Source organism: Podarcis filfolensis (assembly GCF_964270895.1).
Source record: "Podarcis filfolensis genome assembly, chromosome: Z".
In the NCBI taxonomy this organism is placed as follows: domain Eukaryota; kingdom Metazoa; phylum Chordata; class Lepidosauria; order Squamata; family Lacertidae; genus Podarcis; species Podarcis filfolensis.
The window spans coordinates 25,343,003-25,364,761 of NC_139617.1; the positions used below are offsets into that span (position 1 = coordinate 25,343,003).

The window sequence follows — 21,759 nt, forward strand, 5'->3', positions numbered from 1 at the left end:
CCTTCTCCTAGGCCACACAAGTGAATTTGAACAATATGCTGTGCCCTGCCATCTCGGATCCTTTCTATGGCCCTTGGTATAGACTCTGGGCCTCCGGCCACCAGACGATCATGACTTTGATTCATGGGAAACTCATAATTGGCATCTACTACAGTGCTGTGCCTGTCTTTAGGTTCTGTGTGGATTTGCTTCGACTCCCAGCTAAGAAAATCTACTGAAGCTTCTTCTTGGAAGGAAGTTTTTTTTTTTACAGGAAGCATAAAAGGACTGGTGGTTGTGCTGCAGAAAAAGGGGAAGAGGAAAAAGCACCGTGGATTAATGGTTCCTTTTGTTACAAAATAAGGTGTTCCCTCCCATTCCCAACTGACTACTGATTTTTCACTGCCCGTAGCCAATGGCAAAACTTGTGGCCTTACCCACTGAGAGGGTGACATTCATTCCCAGCAGTTTCTATCCTTTAGAAAACAGAATATTGCTACTTTGGATTGAAGTGTTCCAGGGTCCCCCAAATATTGATATATGGTGTCCTCGCTGCATCCACTAGTTCTTAGTAGATAATCACACAGGGTGGTGATTAGGGCTGGGCAATGTATTGATACATAGTTTGCAGACCACATTGTGAGAACTATTTCAGAATAATTGAGCTGGCAATGTATTGCAAAGCACAGACTTCACAACTCCAGAGGGCAGTATAATCGAGAGCCCTCTGACAGCTGGGTGCCTGCCTTCCCTTTCCCCTCCAATGGCTGAACACTCCACTCCCAGCCTCAGCACCTCCCCGTAATTGTAATTGCAGTGTCTCTACACTGCAGAAATCGTGGGTGGGCTGCTTCTTCCTTCTCCCTTTGTCTAGGGAGGAGTGGAAGGAATTTGCACACCAAACGTGAGGGCTTGCCTGCCTCCGATAGGAGGAATCTACAGTGCGCATAGCACACTGCTCCTTCACCTGATCTCCCTCGTGGCTGCTCCTTCGACTGATCTTCACTCCCCCCCAAACCTCCATGTTTCAGACATAGATTGGAATGTTGAAAACCAGATATCTACCAGTCCTAGTGGTGGTTCTTAAATTTACCAGTAAAATGCAGTTTATCTTGTTCTGTGGACACTGAGCATCTTGTGTTATCCTATTTCTGCCAGTTTCACTTGATTCACTTATCATTAATTGATCACGGTGTTTGGCATCCCCTGATCTTCAATACAAATTAGCAAGGTTCTGTTCTGTTTACGCTGGTTGAAACCATGGGGAACAATTAACAGCCCAATAAAAGAAACAAGAAATAAAGACTTTCCAAGCTACAGTGGATTTCTGTCCCAGTGTGCTCAAATCCAACCATATTGTATTTGGTTCCAGCTCATAGGTTGGTTTTCTATACCGATAAGTGAAAAAACATGAAGAAGGGGGAAGTATGTAATAAATTTAGGGAATGAATTATGCTCTTGATGCAAGCAGTGCCTGTGTAGGAATAATTGTTCTACAAAGAGACACTGTCTGTTTGGGTTGGTTAGAATTTTACCCTTCTGCAAACTGAATCATACAGTATTTAAAATTAATGATGGTGTTTACTTAAACACACCTGATGGCGTTTATGTTTAGCCTCACTTAACCACACCCATGAAGAACTAGTTGGTTTGCCTGAGCAGAGGTGCAGAAATTTTTTAGGAAGCAGGTGATTGCTGGTGACAAGTAGAATGGATTTGTGTTACCTTTTCAGTGTTAGCCCAGATTTGAAGAGAAAGGTGAAGAATGCTCCTCTGTAACCTTCTGAAGAACTATTCTGCTTAATGGTCACACAGTGTCCTGTAGTGACAATGTTTTAAGCATTCTCTTTCTCCCTCACCATTCTTCTGGTTGCATTGCCTTAGTTGTGGAATGCAAGATACGACAACTGCCATATTTCCTCCAGGTATATTTCTCCAACGGGATGCGTTCTGCAGTCACTGATACCTCAAGGAGAGAGAAGTTGCCTTAACGGTCAACATTGCAGCTCATTTCATTCAACCAAGGGAAGATGGTGGGATGGAGATTCGTAGAGCTGTGGAACTGCAAAAGACACGACTGAGTATTTTACTTCAGTTGACCAAAACTTGAATATTTAACTGCAATTTGGCATACAAAGAAGAGTATCCTGGACATTTGTCTTTGTAAACCTTTTTGTTTTGGGAATCTTTGTAGTGTGTGAGGAATTTTGTACATGTTATACTGTGAATACTCTTTACTACCATGAGTTTTATCAAAGATGCTCATTGATGAGTTCCTGTTTCACAGCCCTGCTTTTCATATGCCTATTTTCTGCTTCTGGCAGAGCATTGAAGGAGGGAGTCTTGCATAATATTCAGTAATCCTGTCCAGGGTTGTTCTTTGCAGTTGCTGTGGTGAATCTTAATGTCTAGGTTGTTTACTCTCCCAAAGTGGCATATTTAAACAAAGGCATAAGACAGTGAAATTCCTAGCATAGCTGTAATCCTTTATCGTAGACAAGTAGACAGTAATGTAGGATTCAGCAGTATAAAATCTTAAGAGTACAAAACCTTGAAAATTGTAAGCAATTGTGCCTGACCTTTCTATCTGTTAGAATTACTTTGAGTAGGTTTCTTTCTTTGATCGCAGTGAAGCCACCTAGCCCTTGGTGATGACCCTTTTTGTACTTGTTTCCAGTTCTATCAGTCCCTCCCTGGAGCAGAAATAGTAGCTGTTGTTTTTTAGGTTTTGAGTGAAACTTCTGAATTGACTGAGAGTGGCCAAATCTTTCAACCCTGTGCCATGTTGTTGCTCATCCACAAGGGGCCTGATCCTTCTGCCTTACCTTTTCCCAGCACCTTTCAACAAACATGTTGGTGCTTCTTGATCACCTTAGTCCATGCTTCAGATTCTCCCTGGAAGTTACTTGCCACTCTTAAAAAGTGCCATGTTTTCTCCCATTGCCCTCTTTCAAGTGTTCCACCTAGTTTTGCTTTCAGAGGAGATAGCTGAGCAACTTCAAACTTGTCACTAAGGCTGACACGCCTCCTCTTCTGAGGTAAGCAAAACTGCGTTAATGATCAGTTTGACTGGGTTAAACACACACACACACACACACACACATTACTAGTTTCAGTGACAGCATTACTGGTCTGGATAATCACCTGCCTGTTACTTATGCTACATACTTTCGTGACTGATGAATGGGAGGCTGCCTGCATCAGTGTGTGGGGCACTTCATGCAAGTATGCCCTTCAGGGCTCTGGTGTGTGGCACTGTGGCATATTCCAGTCTGTAGTTGTGAATGTTGGTGAGTTGGGCTGCATTCTTGAAATAAAAGGACTGCTGGTCAGTATAGAACAAAAGTGTGTTTGGCTTCATTCCAGACAAAGAGCTGCCAAGTCTGCTCTTTGTAGTTGCAGACGTTGGCCACCTCATTCAGTAAAGGGACCTTCACCTAATAGAACTTGCTTTCTGAGTCAGTATTCTACAACTTGGGTTTTCCTGAGTTTTACCTCCTGAAGCCAAAAAGACCCTTCTTATAAACTTTTTTTGGGTGGGTGTTTCGGTTAAGTGACAGGACAATCCCCTTCCCTGTTAAGAACTTCCAAAACCTGATTGGTTCTAAGATAGAAGCCTGAAATTTCTAATGACTAGTCCAGAGTTGTGCACTTATCTCTGTACCATTGGGGAATATTCTACAGCAGGGGTGAGGAAACTGTGGCCCTCCAGATGTTGCTGGACTACAACTCCCACAGTGCCTGCTCATGCCCATGCTGGTTGGGATTGATGGAAGTGGGAGCCCAATAACACCTGGAGGGCCATAGCTTCTGCATCCCTGCTCTTCACCACTACCATAGGTAAAGCCTGACCTACCTAAGAATTGCATCCTTTGCCAAGAGGGGCTTTTCATTTCTGACAGGACAATTTGTAACAGGTCACAGCTGGGGAGAATTTCCACATGGATAGATGTGTTTGTCCAGTGCTTGACTTCCAGGTGAGTTGGGCCCCCTACCTACTTTGCCTTTATATGCTGTCCTGTTCATTGAAGGTGGATGTGTAAATTGTCTTAAGGAGCCAGAGGCTGGAATTTGTAAGTTTCATTACAGGCCTCATACCTCCCCCACCCCCAACTAAAGGACTGTCTTCATTGCTTCTTTAGCTAGTTTTCAAGGCATAGCGTTGCAAGGCAAAGTGTAGCTTTTGTTAGGATATGGTGCTTGAATAAGTGGGGTGCCAATGTCTATTGCACCTTAGCAGTGCTTTTTTAAAAAAAATAAAGGTGCTGGCACTATGAAGTTGTTAACAGTAAGTGCCACACTTTTAACATTTTTTTGGGGGGGAGGTGCCAGTACTGAGTACCCTTGAGGACCCCTAGAAAAAAGCACTGCACCTTAGAATGCCTGTGTTGCTGTGCATTGTGGATTTTTACTCCTCCACTTAGATTATATGGCGGGATCAGCATGGACTTGGGTTGCAATGCTTTCGTGTTTGGAGCTTCTTGTATAATCTTTCTGGCTGTAGAACTCCCTAGGGCTGCAGGTAGGGTAGCCTTCTGTTCAGCAGAAGCTGTCCTTTTGGAAAGCCAGAGATGGAAGGCCTGGGAAGGGTGGCTGTGATGTGCACTTTAACATTAGAGATCAGCCTTACCCAACCTGGTGCCCACCAGATGGTTCGAACAACTCCCATCTGCAGGGCACCTGGTTGAGGAAGACAATTTTTAGAGTACCTCAGTGTAGCTGTGACTATCTTCTGTGGCCTATATCAGAATTTTGATATTTTTCTGTATTGCTAATTCAGTGTTTTGTAAAGGCCGTATTCATTACTCCTCTTTTAGAATGAACTATTTTGCTATGTATTATGAACTTGAGTTGTACGCCAGTGGTCTTTATAGGGCAAAATACCCTGATTTCTTGTACATTTGTGGTTGTGTTGTGTGATGGAGGTGAAGATTAACCTACATATGATACATTTCTGCAGCAGCTATGATTAAGTATTTATTTTTTAAGCAGGAACTGTGATCCATAAATGATTTATTAGGTATCTTTAGGATAGCTAACCTATCCTTGCTGTTTGGGCCACCATCCAGATCAGGGGAATTCCTATTCCTTTTTTGCCTCTTTATAAATATGGGGAAAATGAGTTTTTAATGGCATCTAATCTGAAGCTGCCATTCTCCTGCAGTAGCAGACATCTCCAGCCAGTTAATTTTAAAAAACAGCCATCTCATTTTCTCCCTTTCTTGGCCAAACTGTATTACTTTTGTTACTTTGAATTTCTTTTCAGTGGTACCCGTTGGGCAGAGGCTTATTCCATCATCAAAACTGGCAGTGGGATGTGTGTGTGTCTCCACTGACCTATAACCCACCTGAAGCCCTCCTCTCTTCCACTGAATCCTAGGTGTCTTATAGTAGGCTCAATTTTATAAACTACTCCTTCCTTTTAAAAAAAATGTAATAAAAACCCATTAGGTAACATTTTCCAAATACACACACAAAGTAGATATCGCGTACTTGAATTTATGGGAATTTGTATTTGTGTCTGAAATGACTTTATCTCTTAATAAAATATTGTTCCTGGGGAAGTTGGTTGCATTTATTTAAATGGAATAAATATTCCTACATCCAATTAGCACAGTTGTGGTGTAAAGGAATTAAAACAAGTTATGCTAAAGGTAACTTCCACTTTTGGATATTTGTGGGAGGGTGGCTAAAACGTCCATCCAGAATCTAAAGGGCTTGGACCACCCTGGAGCAAAAACACAAAGCCATCCTTTGCTCTAAAAGTCCTATGGAGATGCAGGAAGTTCATAGTTGCTACTGACGGCAAGAGCACCAGCTAGTAGGTACCTGAGAGCTATGCACATTTCTAGGAAAGCATATAGATAAAAATTAAGGATAAGGCTGGTGGTTGTGTAGCCAAATATAATTTTGGAGCCTATCAGCTAGTTTAATCCATTGATCTACATATCACAATATCAGCCTACAGCTGGCATAATAGTTTTTCCTTTAAAAATAACTGGATTGTGGAATTGCCAAAGGGGGGTAATTATGTTAGCCAGCTGGAGCAAAAAGAACAAAGGGTCCTATTGCATCTCAAAGATCAAAATGCATATGATGGCAATAAGATTTCATGGATTACATTGCTGACCCAGTGAACTGTGGTTCACAAAAAAGCTTGTGCTCTTAATACATTTGGTGCCACAAGACTCTTAAGATTGTGAAAGCGAACTTGTAAACTGTAATTTGACTTGGGAGCGTTGAAAGTCCCCTTGTTTTAAGTCACCATATTACTACTGCATCAATAGTAATTTAAGACCAGGAGGTCTAGATACTTAATAGGCATGGCATTCTGCTACTCCACAATCACAAGCCCAACTGGAGGGGAGAAGGGAAAGTCAGCCCTTTAAAGTTTTTTTTAAAAGCAGCTGGAAGAAAAGCACAGCTCAGATTCTGAGCTTGTGGAAAGCATGCTCCCAAAGTAGCTTTTATTACAAAGCATGGGAGATCTTTCCTTACGATTTACACAAACATGGGTCATTTACATAATGAAAGGGGCCTAGCAGTAGCTCCAACTGAAGCCAGCTGATTGGAGGCTGGAAAAAAATGTTAAAGGAGTGGCAAGAACAGTGGTATTCAGCCACAAACTGCAACTCGTACATCACACTTGAAGGGGCTGTGGAATTCTGTTTCTCCAAGTGGACTTCGAAAAGTTGAAAAAGTCCTCTGAAACACTTCAGGAGGTTGAATTTACACGCAACGGAGGAACACCAAGTACAGTGGTATACCTCGGTTTACGAACAGTCCTGTTTACAAACTACTCGGTTTACGAACTCTGCAAAGCTGGAAGGAGCGTCTTAGTTTGCAAACTTTACCTTGGTCTAAGAATGGAATCCAAATGGTGGAAGGGCACCGGCGGCGGGAGGCCTCGTTAGGGAAAGCGCGCTTCGGTTTAAGAACGGTTTCAGTTTAAGAACGGACTTCAGGAACGGATTAAGTTCGTAAACCAAGGTACCACTGTACAGTGAATTGGCTAACAAGTTGCCAATAGGTAGAAACACCTTTAAATCTTACATGATGCTCACCCAGTATGGTTACCCCCTCACGGGTACCTACTGTACTTCAAAGAAAAGCCCTCTGCTTACATATTGAAAAGCTAAAATGCATTTTCAAGGTTAACTTGAAGCCTCCCTATCTCCCATTTTCTTGCAGAATGGTGGCAGCTGAACGTATCTGGTTGAAATATACCAGGCCAAAACACTTTGAAGGAAAAGCATAAATACAAGCAGTGATTATTTCTTTTTCTGCTTATTTTTATTGGGTAAATGATTTAAAAGGTAATAACAATAGTGTTAAAACTACTACAATATCTTTCCACAGCCATTATCTCACAGACCCACAAATTACCTTCTAGATTTTTTTTTCCTTTTTCCTCATTTTTACCTTTAAGCCATACTTATAAAAATGCCCATTTTATTCAACAGTATCTTCACACTAATAGCAAATAAACATGGAAGGATCTAGTTTAAATGGTAGGAGGTTTGTGGTAATCTGTGATAATATTGTAATCAATAGTCAAGTTACTAAGGAAGGAAAAAAATAGGGGCCTTTAAGCTACTCCAGGCAGCTTTTCTTTTTTTGCCCATTTGTGTCACCTTGTTGCATTAAAGAACTCATTATGCTGGTGAACCATTAATTCTTGTAACATATAAAACACGAAAATAACTTAGAAACTAGATCCAATCTTTTGAAAAGAATCAACTTTGATATACAAAACAGTCATAAGTTGTTACAAAAGTTCTTTTGTTCTCAGTGCATTTGTGTACCAGCAAAGTTACTGGATCCAGAGCAAAAGGAAGGTATTTTTTTTTTATTCATTTTTTTAGTCTTCTTCTGAAACAGTAATAAAAAAAACAAGGAAAAAAAACATATCTTTGTATATAAAGAATAATCATTGCTGGTCTTAATAAATGTAACCAGAAACCCTTAAAATCTGAGAGGCACACTTCGGGTTTCTATATTATTTTATTTAAAACACAAAAAGTCACCAGTTTTATTTCATTGGAGGAGTCGCTTAGGCTCCTCGAAACTTAATTCAATTAACATCACTAGCAAAAAATCAGTTAAGAAACTGTACAAAAATAAAAAAAAGTTAACCCATTTCATCCTGCAGGGATTTTGGAAGGACTGGAAGGCAGGCTTTTTTATTTTTATTTTTAGGAGCAGCATTTAGGCTTGGCTGGAGGATTCTTTGGTTCGATCCAACACACAAGAGATGTAATCTACTCCAGGCAACAGTTTCAAGAACCTGCACAGTTGAAGACAAGTGAAAAGGTTGAGATACACATACGCATCGGGGTGTGTGGTGTGGCCCGGTGCTTCCAGCTGACAATTGTGTTGCGGTTGGTGCAAAGCACCTCCCATCCCACCGGAGCCTGCTGCGGCCCCAGCGGGAAAGTGGCAACGATGCAAGACACATCACTGCACAAGACTCTTCCAGCTACTGGAACTGTGTATGTTGTGTGTGTGCAGCTCAGGGACGCAACTCTCCTTCAGCATAACCAGAGAGACTTGTTCTGGAACTGCCTCATACCACACGGGTGCAGGAAGCAAACTTTTAAAGCTAGAACAAAAGCGCCTTTTGGAATGAAATAAGGCAAAAGTAACTGATCAATGCTTGCCCAAAGCTCAGTGATCAATATTGACAGGAAGGTGAGAAATCTGTCTGGGATTTTCAAAATCAACACAAAATGCTCCAATTTCAATTTGCATATTTAGGAACAAACCACAAGGCATATTTCAAGCCTTGTTTTTTTCCTTGATTTGTTTTCAGCAAACAGAGCTACAATGTTCCTGTGAAGTACATCATGTTTTGTACGAATAAACCTACAATTACATAAGAAACATAATCCTTTGTGTCGTTGGCACTTCCATGTTCAAGAGGTAAGTGCCAGTAAAAAAATGTCAGCAAAAAACAGATTCATCTATATGTAAAAACAGAACATTTGCTGAAGCTTCTGTCTCACAACATGCCAAGCAAGAACTCTTCCTAAATGAACATATGCAAGATAGGCTCAGAAGGGTCTGGAGGTTTTTCATGTTTTTTTTAAAGCACACCTTTCCAGTTTGTATAACCCTTTGAACTAGTTTTAATTTCCCAAGCAACAGCTACTGAAACATAGACAAATATGCATTGTGCATTACACTGTGTACAAAAAAGTAGACAAAATGATCCTTTTTCCTCCCCCAAGCCATGGTGGGAAGTATTGCTGACCTCGTCCTTCAAACCCTGCAGGATATTTTATTTAAATCAGTATTTCATTATTACACTGGTAAGAAATTCTGTATAACATCTGCATATATTGAGGATTTTTTTTTTCTAAAAAAATCTGATATGATTTCCGAGTCCGCATGACCAGTCACGTGACCTGCTCAAGGTTGATTAGCACCTTTAAATACACATATATTTATATATATATAATAGATCTTTTTAAAAAACTTCTAACAATGAGCTCACCCAGAAGCATGAGCTGTAATGAGATAACAGAGGAAAGATGGGATTGGGTGGCCATGGCTGATTTTTCAAATGTTTTGCAGCAGATAATATTTTTTTTCAGCTTGTGCTCAAGTTTCCCTTTAAAGGGCAAGAATGAAAAAGTTGCATTCAGAAAGCCACTTGTTGATACCTGTTGTTTCAAGGTGAATCTGCTTTCCAACACCCAAATGGAAAGGGTCCCCACATAACTTCAACAGAAGCAATGGCCAGTTCTTTTCCTGACCTGCAATGTCTGCCAGACATCTGTTGGCTACTTGTGTTTTCAGGCCTTCTGCTCACTTAAAATTAAGGCATTAAAACAGAAAGTTAATATTTGGACATCAAATGCTGTGGATGAAGGAAATGACAGCATTCCCTGTGAGAACTTTCTCTGCTAGCTTCCCTGTTAATGTGAGAGCCACCCTCTGCTTGCCTCTCTGTACGTATGAGAATTAAGAGTACATTTGAGGATTCTTAACCAGCTGCTTGACATTTAATAGTGTTTGGTTTTGCCCACACTCATCTATCCTCCTACAGGTATGCATATGAACTCCACATCTAGTGAATGAAATATGCTGGGATTCCTGTGAAAATGTATTTGGTTCCTCCAAAATTTATTATTGTTATTTATTAAATTTATATCTCGCTCTTCATCTTAAGATCACAGGGCTGTTTAGCAAAGAGCCTATCCCCTTGAATATACACTTCATCACTGTCCACGAGAGTTCTGTCAGTACATTAAATAAGGTGAGTCCCAAACTACTAACAGCTTCCAACTTCATGAACGCCTTTTCCCCGTCTCTCTTCCTCATTGCTAGAGTCTGATCAAGACAATAACTCTTTCAGCCCCTTTCACGTAGGACAGAAAGACAGTCATTGCCACAGGGCTGATCCCTCCGGCTCAGAACCATTCAGATAACTCATTAAATCCAAACGCATTTTTCATATCCACCACCATGACTACTTAAAACAGTAATTGCGTTTGGTTGATTGTAACAAACTCCAGGCAACTGGAATATGTTGGGAAGAGAGAGAAGAAAACCGATTTCTGCTCTCGAACTAATTTCATTCCTCACCAACTCTCAATAGAGAAAGGAGTTCAATATAGCCATCTTTTCTCCAGTTTATCCCTATACCCCACCCCTATTATTTTGATAACTTGCATCCTTGTCAAAGGCACTAATACCTAAATCCATTGACTTCCTTATACGACAGCTGCTACATGCCAACGACTTCAGCACAAAAGCAGCTTCTATCCTTGAAGTCTTAGAATGGCATTGGTGCAAACAGTCACTCATGCACAAGCCACCTTGCTATACATGGGGCCTGTGAAGGCCTTGAGTCCCATGAGTAAAAAGGTGGCACACCGCCTTCCTAGATGTGCAGCAATTAAAATGGCAAATGCATTGGCCAATACAGCCTGAACTGGCTTTGCAATAAAATTCTTCCTATATGATCATTGTATACCACGCAAAAACCATAGCTGCCTTCTATTCATAATCAAGCAATTCATCTCAAAATCTGCCTCTCCTAGGATTATCAGAAGGATCTGAGGCTCACATATTTACTTACACGAAATCAAAACAAGTTTATAGGAACATTGAGGATTGTACAGTTAGTCCTACTGAGGCCTCCTTCATAGTCTAAGTTTCTGACCTAAATCTTGTATATTTTGTTTTTATGAGCAGCTAATCATGCTTGTATTCTCTAATCCAAGCCCTTTAAGCATTATACTCTTTCCTTCCATCCACAGTCTTACAGAGAAACTTGACTGATATAATTCAATGTTAATGAAGTTAGAATTTTAAGGTTTTATATCAAAAGAATCCCAAAAGGTCTATATACTAGCCAAAGTAAGGATTTTGTAAAAAGAGAGTGAAGGGGCTCTTTGTAATGATGCAGCGTTTCCATCCGTTGCCATGATGAACTTAACCTGCTGTGGAGAAGCGCCATCATGGCAACGGAAACTATCATCATAAAATTGTACAGTAATAGAGATAGCTAGACCAAGAGGGGGCGGGGTCTCCTGGGAAGAGGTCTGCAGAGAAGTCCAGGGACTGGTCATGCGGCTCAGTGTCAGGAATAATGGTTGTATGGTGGGAGGGGGTGCCCAATGCCATTCTGGAAGTGATGATGCTGACGGTGAGCAAGGTATTCTGTGTAGCTCATGGTCATCTTCTCACTGCGGTACCTATAGGGGCCGGGGATGGGGGCAGAGAGGGAGAAAAACAGAGACAGAAGGGTTTAAAGAACAGGAGGAAATGTTCAGGATTTCCCAAAGCAACACATCAAGAAACAGACTTCTGACTGCAAAATATTCAGTGAGTAACACAATGCACACACATTGCAGTCTGCGTATAGAGGCCAGACACACATATGTCCGCACACAGGTTCCCCGCCCCTTTATGATCCATTATCCACCAATGACCTAGGACATGGGTAGGCAAACTGAGGCCCGGGGGCCGGATCTGGCCCAATCGCCTTCTAAGCACACGCACAGGACCTGTTTTATGTACTGCTAAGATTTAAAAAAGGGATGCGGGTGGCGCTGTGGGTTAAACCACAGAGCCTAGGACTTCCTGATCAAAAGGATGGCGGTTTGAATCCCTGCAATGGGGTGAGCTCCTGTTGCTTGGTCCCTGCTCCTGCCAACCTAGCAGTTTGAAAGCATGTCAAAGTGCAAGTAGATAAATAGGTACCGCTCCGGCGGGAAGGTAAACGGCATTTCTGTGCGCTGCTCTGGTTCACCAGAAGCGGCTTAGTCATGCTGGCCACATGACCTGGAAGCTGTACGCCAGCTCCCTCGGCCAATAAAGCGAGATGAGCGCCGCAACCCCAGAGTCGGCCAAGACTGGACCTAATGGTCAGGGGTCCCTTTACCTTTATGATTTAAAAAGTGCAACTGTTGATATATCAGAATAAAATGAATCGCCAAAGAAGATGAAGTAGTGAGGTTAAATGGGAAGGGAGGTAAGACCCATGAGGACAAAAGCATTGTAAATTAAACCAGAAGTTCTACTAAGGATGAATGTGCATTTTGGTGTGGCTGCCAACACAGGATCTGGCCCATGAGCAGCAACATGCACTTATCTGGAATAGTTCTGGAATTGCCTTTAAAGGTAGTTTGATGTTTAATTACACAAACAGCACAGATCGGCAAACATTTAGCCATTAAAGAGAAAAAAAGGCAGAATTGTTCTGCTGTGTTTAAAGTTTCCCTTAAAAGCTAAACTGGCTTGAAATTGAAGCAGTTGCAATCCGGGTCTAATTAAGTCCACCCATTCGGCAATGTGTACAGGACTGGGGAAGTGGTGCCTAGTTAAAAGGACCATACATCTCCATCAAATTTGCAAAGATCAGGGATGTGGAACCTGTGGCCACCCAGATGTTTGACTCCCAACTCTCCTGAGCCTGAGTTAGAATGAGGCATGGTGGAATATCAGCTGCAGCCAGATCTGGATGGTCACAGGCTCTGGCATAGATCATAAGCTATAGGCTGACCCAAGTGCCAATATGGAGCTACGAGGGAAGCTGCTCTGCAAGAAATTGGTAAAATTAAGACCCCAGAACAATGGCCAAGTCCAATGATAGCTTTCAAGGGCTCAAAACTGATCCTAGATCTGTTCAGCACAAAAGCTGGTCCAGCCATGACACAGTGCTCCAATGTGAGGGCCAAAGCTTTTGACGTTAAATGCATGAACTCATTCAATGTGCCTACTTTTAATCACTGTATGTGTCTATTCTTTATCATCAGTCATTTTAGTAATTGTATACTGTTTTGTGGTGTTTTACATTTTATGCTATATGCTGCCGTGCACCTCCATGTTGTATTGCATGAAATGGTGGTATACAAATACTTTCCCAAACAAACAAACAAACAAACAAACAAACAAACAAACAAACAAACATTTCCCAGTTAACAAAAGCAGCAGGGGATTTTCAGCAGGGGTGCAGCACAGGGAGAAAGGGTTAAGCCCCCTCTGCCGACAGCCTCAATCCTGCAGCTAATACAGTTATACATTTAATGTCACATTTGCTTTGGGCTAAGAGCCTGAAAGCAACTGCCTCAGCCTCTAAATGAAGAGCTTCAGGACTGCTGCTCTCTCATACTGCAATCTGTTCATCATCATAATCAATTCCTCTTTGCAAAGCTCTAATACCCTAATATGCCCAGACTCCTAGAATCCATTAGATCCAGATGCAGAAGAAAGGGGAGAATATTCTATTAAGCGTCATTATTAGATCTTTGCTGCCATTATCAGGAGAGATGCTGCAGGAAACAGCTCACTTTTTGCCAATAATAAAACTGGCGTGCCCATGAAATGCAGATTGTAAGCATAGAGAAAAATGGGCTCCTACCTGGTCAGTTTTATTGTTTTCCTGAAATCATTTGTAATTGGAGCCTTGTAGCCTCCTTTTCTCAATAAGGAATCTATGGTCTGAATATGGTCCCATCCTGTTGAGAATCATCAGGGGAGGAAAATACTATTAGAACACAGAAACCAAAAGCCAAATTGCAAGGCATAACTAGTGAAGACATTGTGTAGACGCCAGGGCCAGGTCTAACCATGTAGCATGCAAATTCTCTCACCTAGAAAAATGCCCTTGCAAGAAGAAATCTGACCTATTTCTTCCTGTGAAGAAGGGTGGGAAGTCAGAAGGCACACACAATTCTGCTTTCTAGAGCTCATTTTTTAAACATTTGATGCTTTTAGTTTGTATACTTACTTGTGATGTTTTATATGGAAGAGCAGCTTCATATAACTGTTTTTAATATGTATGTACTAAGCAAACAAGAAATTTGCTGCCATGTTTGCACTAAAAAACTACATGAAGTCATTTGCAATTGAAGTTTCTAATGGTAATATTGCATGTATGTTGGTTAAATCTTGGCCCCACAAAAGGTAAAACAGACAGACACTCTCTTCAACTGCAGCATCAAAACAGGGCAAGGCTAGGGAACCCTCTGAGATGTTGTTGGGACTCCAACTCCCATCAGCCCCAGCCAGCCTGGCCAAATGGTGAGGGATGATGAGAGCTACAGTCCAAAGGCTATCTGGAGGTCCACGGGACCTCCACCTACAAGCTACAATGCTGGACTACGTGGAGACCCAGGTTCACAACCTCAGCCAATTCTGAAGTTCATTGGGTGATCATAAGTCATTGTCCAGCCTTCTGAGACAGAGTTATTGCTGACAATAAATAGAGGGAGGGGACTATGTGTATCACCCTGAGATCCTTGGAGGAAGAACAGGATAAACATTTTGTAAAAAAAAATCAAAAGCAGAAGCAGAACTATGTTCCTATTTCATGCTTATATTACAGGTGGGCAACTGATAATAGCCATGGCTTAGAAGTAACCTACTTCATAGTTCCTTAAGATGAACCCTATTTTACATCTCAGTACAAAATGGTGATCAGCAAATGCATAACTTACACTTTATCAAAGATGCTGTGCCATAGCAATGAGCAAAATAACAATGTTATTTAATGAAGAACAATCTAACCACAAACAACTGTTTATCAACCTTTGCCCATTTTTAATGGTGACTGTGCAGTGGTGGTACTTGGTGGACTGTGCCAACCATCACTGTGTTTCAGAGAACATTCCCACCCTCCCACCCCCGCCCCTGGTTTCATTTGCCTTGTAAATCTAGAGAGCCTGTTATCTCCAGAGACCTTTACAGCTTCTTAGAAGATAAAGGATGAACAATTATCCCAAGCATTTCAATACAGGTTGTTGTTGTTTTTTAAAAAAATGATCTCTTCCCAGTCCACACAAGGGATTTTACCTAACTAAGGTCTACTCATGAGTTGACCCACTGAAATTAATGGGTTTAAGTTAGCCTCATTCATTAATTTCAATGGGTTGGGTCTGAGTACGACTAACATAGGACACAACCCACTGAGACGCCTTGAAATCCAATGAGATGCCTTAAAAAACTCGAAACTCATGTACAGAGATGCAGAAAAAGTGCAACCAACGCAATAAAGGTAATAATGCTGAGAAAACCTTTGGCAAATATACATTAGCTGCTTTATTTCATATAATTAGTCAATGACAAAGTTCACTGAGTTTTCCCAAACTATTAAGTTGACAGCTCAGTGCCTTTGCTATAGCACGGCATGGGACAGGGCTGCTGACAGACTGCCTCAGACTGTGGACTTAGGTGGGAGTCCTGACTAGTGCATGGTTTTCATTGTGATAAGAAGAGGGTCAGAGTCATACACAAGCGCAGTCCTTACAGGCACTTATAGCCCAAAATCAAACCAATTTTTACTCTTAACTTTTGCTGCAAACCATGTTGGGTTTTTAACCAAAGAGTTGCCAAGGGACAGAGCAACACCCGCTCTATGTTGATAGGTGATCCTGGCCAATGGCAGCTTTCAATTTAATACTGGAATTTGAGGCTCTGTGTCACATAGTATTTTTGCATCACAATGTGGCTTCTTGTGTCATTGATTCCCCTGGCCTTATGCCTACCCCCCACATCCTGTGACAGCAACACCCAAGTATGTATGTAACCTGCTGGGCACTTGACAGGTTGAAGCCACTCAATTCTGGCACACTGACTTGCATTTTTCCAATAATGTTCACTCACACATCGTATATTTAGAAGCACATTTTAAAAACCATAAAGTGCAAAACATCTCAAAGAAAAATGGAGGCCGGAGTCTCCTCCAAACAGCAGCAAATCGAAGTACATGCAGATGAAGTACCAACAGTGACCGCCAGACAAGAGGAACATTATAGCAATTAACTGTCTCATCACTTACTTAAAATACTTTCGCCATGTTGCTGATGATAGCCCCATGCACCAAAGAGCAGCTTTTTGTCACAGAGACCCTGTGGACGTTGCTCTACGTTTCCTATTTGGCATGCTACTGATCTTCATACTCAGCTACCTTACTGTAGCACATTGCTAGCTTGCTGCAATGTATGGAAGGATTCCCAATAAAGGGACTTAGGGTTGTATGCAAGTAAGTTATAGACTCACTGAAACCAACTGATGTGGCTAACTGGTCTATTTGTTTCAGTGGGTCTACTCTGAGTGTGACTTAGTTGGACACAATCCGTTATTTTCTATTGATACATAAGTGGCATTTAAAGAAGAGTCATCCCTTACAATTAAAGTATCGCTCCATCATCTGACATCGCGCAAGGTCAAATATTGCATTTTAAGTTCCTAGGTATGTTTAAATTCTTCACCAGAGCATATGAGATAAAGTGCAACAATGACCTTGCTCCTTTGCAACCTCCGGTAAGTAGGTGGCGGTGCGTTTTGATCCTTTTTCATTGATGAATTCTATTCTAATACCATGTACACCCACCTGAAAGAAATGGACAGCATTATTAGGACATTGAAAAAAAGAAAAATGAAAACAAAGAGATAGAAACATAAATCTCAAAGAGTCAATTCTGCATTTTTTAAAAAAAGGTCATCCCAAGTCTTGACCTTGTTTGCTCTTCCAGGGTATTCTTTTTTAAAGTCACATTTAGCCTCTCTTGAATGAGAAGCTGAGGAGAAAGAAGCATATCCTTCACTTAGGATGCTATGGAATATGAATGACTCCATCAGCATCTCCTACTGAAGCCAATAAAAGGTCGGCAAAAGTTGAGTCCTACTGTCTCCTATGTGAGCACATCTGCTCCCACTCACTTCTCAAAAGTGATGGAGTGTTCTTGCTATACTCAACATAGGATACATCTGCTGAAGTGACTGTCCATGTCCAGGTGAAGCAGCTATTTTATATTACAACAGAGACTTACCAAAAGCAATAGGACTAACTCCATTTTAACAAATGGCCAAGCAGCTTGGTGAAGTTCAACGGATCAAATAGATAGCTTAATAATTAAAGGCTCTGAAAGGTACCCTCTGAGTCCTTTTCATGGCAAAGCATCTCACTTATTCAAAGTGGCTTGAGAGATATCTAAATGCTTACGCAATCATAAGCCCCCAAACAGAGAACTACAGAACTGATACAAGCTAAGACTTCGATGGGGTGACACAAGAGACTTGCAATATTTTTTTACAGCTGCTTCAGAGAAGATAAGTGTAAAAGTCGATCCCACAGTCTCAAGGAAGTCACACTGAACCCTATTATATAACTATTTGTATTCTCTTTTTTAGAGTAGTCTTCATGTGGAAGTAATAGTTATGTCAAACTGAGATTACTGATAAATTGGCTGGGCGTCAAAAGCCGTATTTTCATAAAAATTACACACAAACAAAAGTCTTCCCCATGCCTGCTTAGACTTGTGCACTGGAATACTGAGGCTCAAGGAGGCCCACCCAGTTAGCAGAGTCAGATATATTTCAGAATGCAATACAAAACCGATATTATTCTCACTTTCACATCGTCATGGGAGAAGGAAGTAGCATTTGTGTTCATAACCCTTGAGAACTCTAAACTTATAGTACACTAATATACACTGAACTTCCCAATACAAATTCATTTAAGAATAAGCAAAGACTAGTGCAAATGATTTCATGACAATTCATACATGCAAGCCAGCCATTTTATTCTCTGCACAAACCTAAGACTTCTAAGCTGGGACAGCCAAAGTTAGCGAAACAACCATTTGCAATGGAGATTTGCACTTGGCTCTGAAGTTAACTACAGCATCTCTGGGAAACTTGCCACGGAGAGGCAAAAGACAGGCAGGCTAACCAACCAGGTTTAACAGGAGAGTCAGGTGTGACTATGCAAACTAACTATTTCCAAGACTGATGAAGGATTCAATTTAAAACTGATTTATGATCCAGTTTATTAGATACCTAATCAGAACTGCACAGGAGGAGCTAATCACCAATGGGACCTCCACTGTTTCCCCATTATATATTCACAGCCCCTAGGAAAAAATAATCATACCAACCCATCCAAGGATACAATTGTGCTAAAGACATGCCACTGTGCTTGGATACCTTAGCTTGCCTGGAAAGGTAGAAGAGTCCAAGAGCTGACACTTGGATGGTTGAAGAGGAGTAGAAGAAACCACTTGGGATGCAGATGGATGTTGCAGATCTTCACATACACTCCCTGCCTGACAAACCTACATCCATTTCCTCCCAGGAGGTTACAAATACCATGCTTGTTGAGGCTGATGGGAGCTTGAGTCGAGCAACACCTGGAGGGTCGTAGGTTCCCATTCCCTGACCAAGAACTAAAGTTATGGTTTAGCATTATGTCAAAACATGACCTGTGAGCCCTTTCATCTTTCTAAGTCTTGTGGGACCAAGACTACTTGTTCCTTCCTGTTTACTAAAATAACCATGAAAGCCTGGGTTCTGGGTGCCTTCTGAGATGGGAAGGGTAGCTACCAGGGGCAGAATTTGTTGGTTGTGGCATCTTAACTATGGAATCCTCCCTTTCACCTAGTGCCAAATTTGGCATATTTTAGATGCCAGGTTAAATTGTTTGCACTCCCAGAGTTTTTAATGGTTTTTAGATTAGCACCTAGCATTTCCTGAAGGGATCACTACTGTGCTGTTTAATTGCAGTTGTTAGCAATCCTGAGAATTGTTTTAGTGAAAGGATAAGCATGTTTCAAAATCTGATCAGATCAAGGTTACTGTGGATTGACTTTATTATATGCCCCAATTATTTGTAATCAGGGTTGGATAACAGTGCTATACCAATGCACAAAATGGAAGGCTGACACAATACAGAGGGGGTGTAATAGAGGATTCTTCTGGAAATCAGTATATAAACACTAATGCCATGTGAAAAACCAAGATGGAAGGCATAGCTAAAGGTGAGCATGGAAGAAATAAACATCTCCTGCTCACAAATATGGATTATGATTATGAACCCTTTCTGAAGTAATACTGGTGGCTTCCATGGAAATATTTTTGAATGATTTATGCAGTGGTAGCATATGCACTAGAGACAGTAGGCTAGAACATTTTAAAGCATTTTTAAAGGGAATGACATGTGGACTGGGAGCCAGAAAGAAGTTTATCTCTTACTTATGGACCCTTTCTAAACAGAAGGGCAAACTGTATGTCTGCAGGACAATTAGCAAACACTACCTACAACAGAAATGGCCCCATGTGAAATGGGAAGATCAGAAGTATCCAGAACCGCAGAATGTTTGTGACTTAGAAACATGAGGCATTTTTTTGGCTTTCTGTAGCACCGAGGTGCAATGGCTTGGCTCTATGTGTGAAACCACCAGATGTTTATACATTTTCCTGTGAAGCTTTCACCACCACTTTCTATCAGACACACATGGAAAATATAGAAATATTTTATCAAACATTGATTGGAACACACACCTGTTGCTCTGGATTCTGTGGAGAACGACCGGGAGAAACTGCTACATTTCAATCACAATTTTCGCATATCATATTCTCGGAGAATGCAGAAGAATTCACCCCCTCTGCTCCCCCCATAGGATAAGAAACAATGGATTTAAGCCACAAAACGCGAGAATAACCGTTTTGAAATATAATAGCATTTCAACTTTGGAATTCGGTGCCTTGGGACACAGTGGAATCTTTTGTCTTGAAGGCTTTCAAAACAAGACAAAAGATAGGAATTGCATAGGACTGGGAACTGATCGACTAAGTTGAGAACTGGGTCCAGAGATGATAACCACCACTTTATTGGTAGCCTAACTAAGAATGGGTTCCAGGTGTCTAGGCAGACCATCTCATGGAAACCGGCAACGGTATAGGAAGGGACAAAATCCCATCTGCTACTGTCAAGATATTGAGATGTTGTACCAGTTCTGTGCCCAAACTTTGGCTCAGTTCTTAAAACTTCAGTTGAGCAAGAAGCTTAGACTTTTGAAGTAAGATCTGGAATTATGAGAAAGCAGTTTTCTCTCTTTTAGCAAACTGTTAGCAGTTGCAAAATTATTGCACCTGTGCTATCTGGTACCAGCGTCTCAAGGCCGAAAGTGACCAGTCCATTAATGGGGCAAACATTCTTCAACTGTGCTGTCATGAGTTCATCAAAGAGTTTTGGAAGTTCCAGCTGAGAAGCAGGTTACTATGCTTGAGGGCATGAGACATTTCCTTAACATTACTCCTTTGTCCCCTATCTTGGTTCTGAACTTTCTGACTAAAACCTTAAGCCACACCTCTTTGAGGGGACAAAGAGTGTTTGTCATGTATCCAGTTTAGGCAAGGTTTTGTTATTTGTGTGCGTGTTTCCTAAACCCTTCCGTAACAAGGTTCATTAGGCATGGTTATTTAGGTAAGGCTTTGGTTCGAAAACCAGTGTCTTGGATCACTTTGGTCACCTTCTGCTACTATGCATTTGGCTGACTTTGCCTGAGGCTTCAGGAAGCAGAGAGTGGTACTTTTCGCTCTTGCTCCTTGGGGACATCTGGTATGCAACTTGAGAATCTCCTGACTCAAACTGGGTGAATCAAACAAGTGGGAACAGTTTACTTCCTTTCGGGGTTGGTTTACCCTGGGGCCGAGAGTAACTTCTGCCTTCAACATGGGCAGCCACAGACCTGGACTCTGGATCAGGCTTGAACTATGACCTGGGGGCAGGCAGCATATTGGAATCGAGAGGCCAAATTCCCTTGATCCTCAAACCCTTGACAGCTACCTTTCTATACTGGAATTTAAAAAATGCAAAAGCCAATAAAAACAGCATAACAAATAATGCAAATAGCATAAAACAACTGAGTACAATAAATATTTGAAAGCAGTGGTAGGCTAAAAGCAGTCTAAGTGAAGTCTTGTTCTGATAATGTCCCAGACTGTTTCCAAAGCCTGCCAAATGGCGGGCAGTCAAGGGACTTGTTATAACTCTATTGGGAGACTACTTCACATCCCGGGTGCCAAAAACAGGAAAAATACCCTCTCTTTTGTACCCACATCTGATAGCTGAAGTAGAATGCCATTCTAATTTCTAAGATGCCATGGTCCCAGATCATTTTCTGAGTCTGGAAATAAATTAGCAAACATTCAGGCTGGTAAAGGACCTAGCCCTAGACAGTACCCTGGTGACCGTATTTTACACCAATTGAAGTTTCTGGGCTATCTTCAAGGACAATCCCATGTATAATGAATTACAGTAACCCAACCTAAAAACATGATTTGAGTATCAATGACTGAGCCTAGGTCTAACATTTCCAGGAAAGGCACTGCTGGCCTACCAGATGGTATTGGTAAAAGGCAGATCTACACATTGTGATCCAAGACAAGGCAATAGTTGTTCAAATTGGATGATTCAAGCAATGGCTTTTGTAGAAAGGAATTAACTTCAACCATCTTAAGTGTTGTTTGGAACTTTGCTCTCCC

The 21,759-nt window shown here is 41.4% G+C and overlaps 2 protein-coding genes across 13 annotated transcripts in view; one reads left to right on the forward strand and one right to left on the reverse strand.

Moving 5' to 3' along the window:
• The window catches only part of TMEM164 (transmembrane protein 164), a 53,442-nt gene extending 47,899 nt beyond the window's left edge, over window positions 1–5,543 (forward strand). For all 7 annotated transcript variants that reach the window (XM_083596107.1, XM_083596105.1, XM_083596104.1 and 4 more), the window contains exon 7: window positions 12–5,543. In XM_083596107.1, the coding sequence (XP_083452233.1) occupies window positions 12–218 (207 nt within the window). In that variant the 3' untranslated portion in view covers window positions 219–5,543. The remainder of the gene's footprint in view (window positions 1–11) is intronic.
• Window positions 5,544–7,250: 1,707 nt separating this feature from the next.
• The window catches only part of AMMECR1 (AMMECR nuclear protein 1), a 123,671-nt gene continuing 109,162 nt past the window's right edge, over window positions 7,251–21,759 (reverse strand). For 2 of the 6 annotated variants that reach the window (XR_014543690.1, XR_014543691.1), the window contains 4 exons: window positions 19,774–19,877; window positions 16,735–16,825; window positions 13,853–13,949; window positions 7,251–11,684 (listed from right to left, as the gene is read on the reverse strand). Coding sequence is in view for 2 of the 6 variants with exons in the window: in XM_083596028.1 (XP_083452154.1) it covers window positions 11,570–11,684; window positions 13,853–13,949; window positions 16,735–16,825 (303 nt within the window). In the remaining 4 variants the exon portion in view is untranslated. Of the gene's footprint in view, window positions 11,685–13,852; window positions 13,950–16,620; window positions 16,826–19,773; window positions 19,878–21,759 lie in introns of those variants that run through there. The other 4 variants (XM_083596028.1, XM_083596027.1, XR_014543692.1 and 1 more) reach the window with 3 other exon arrangements.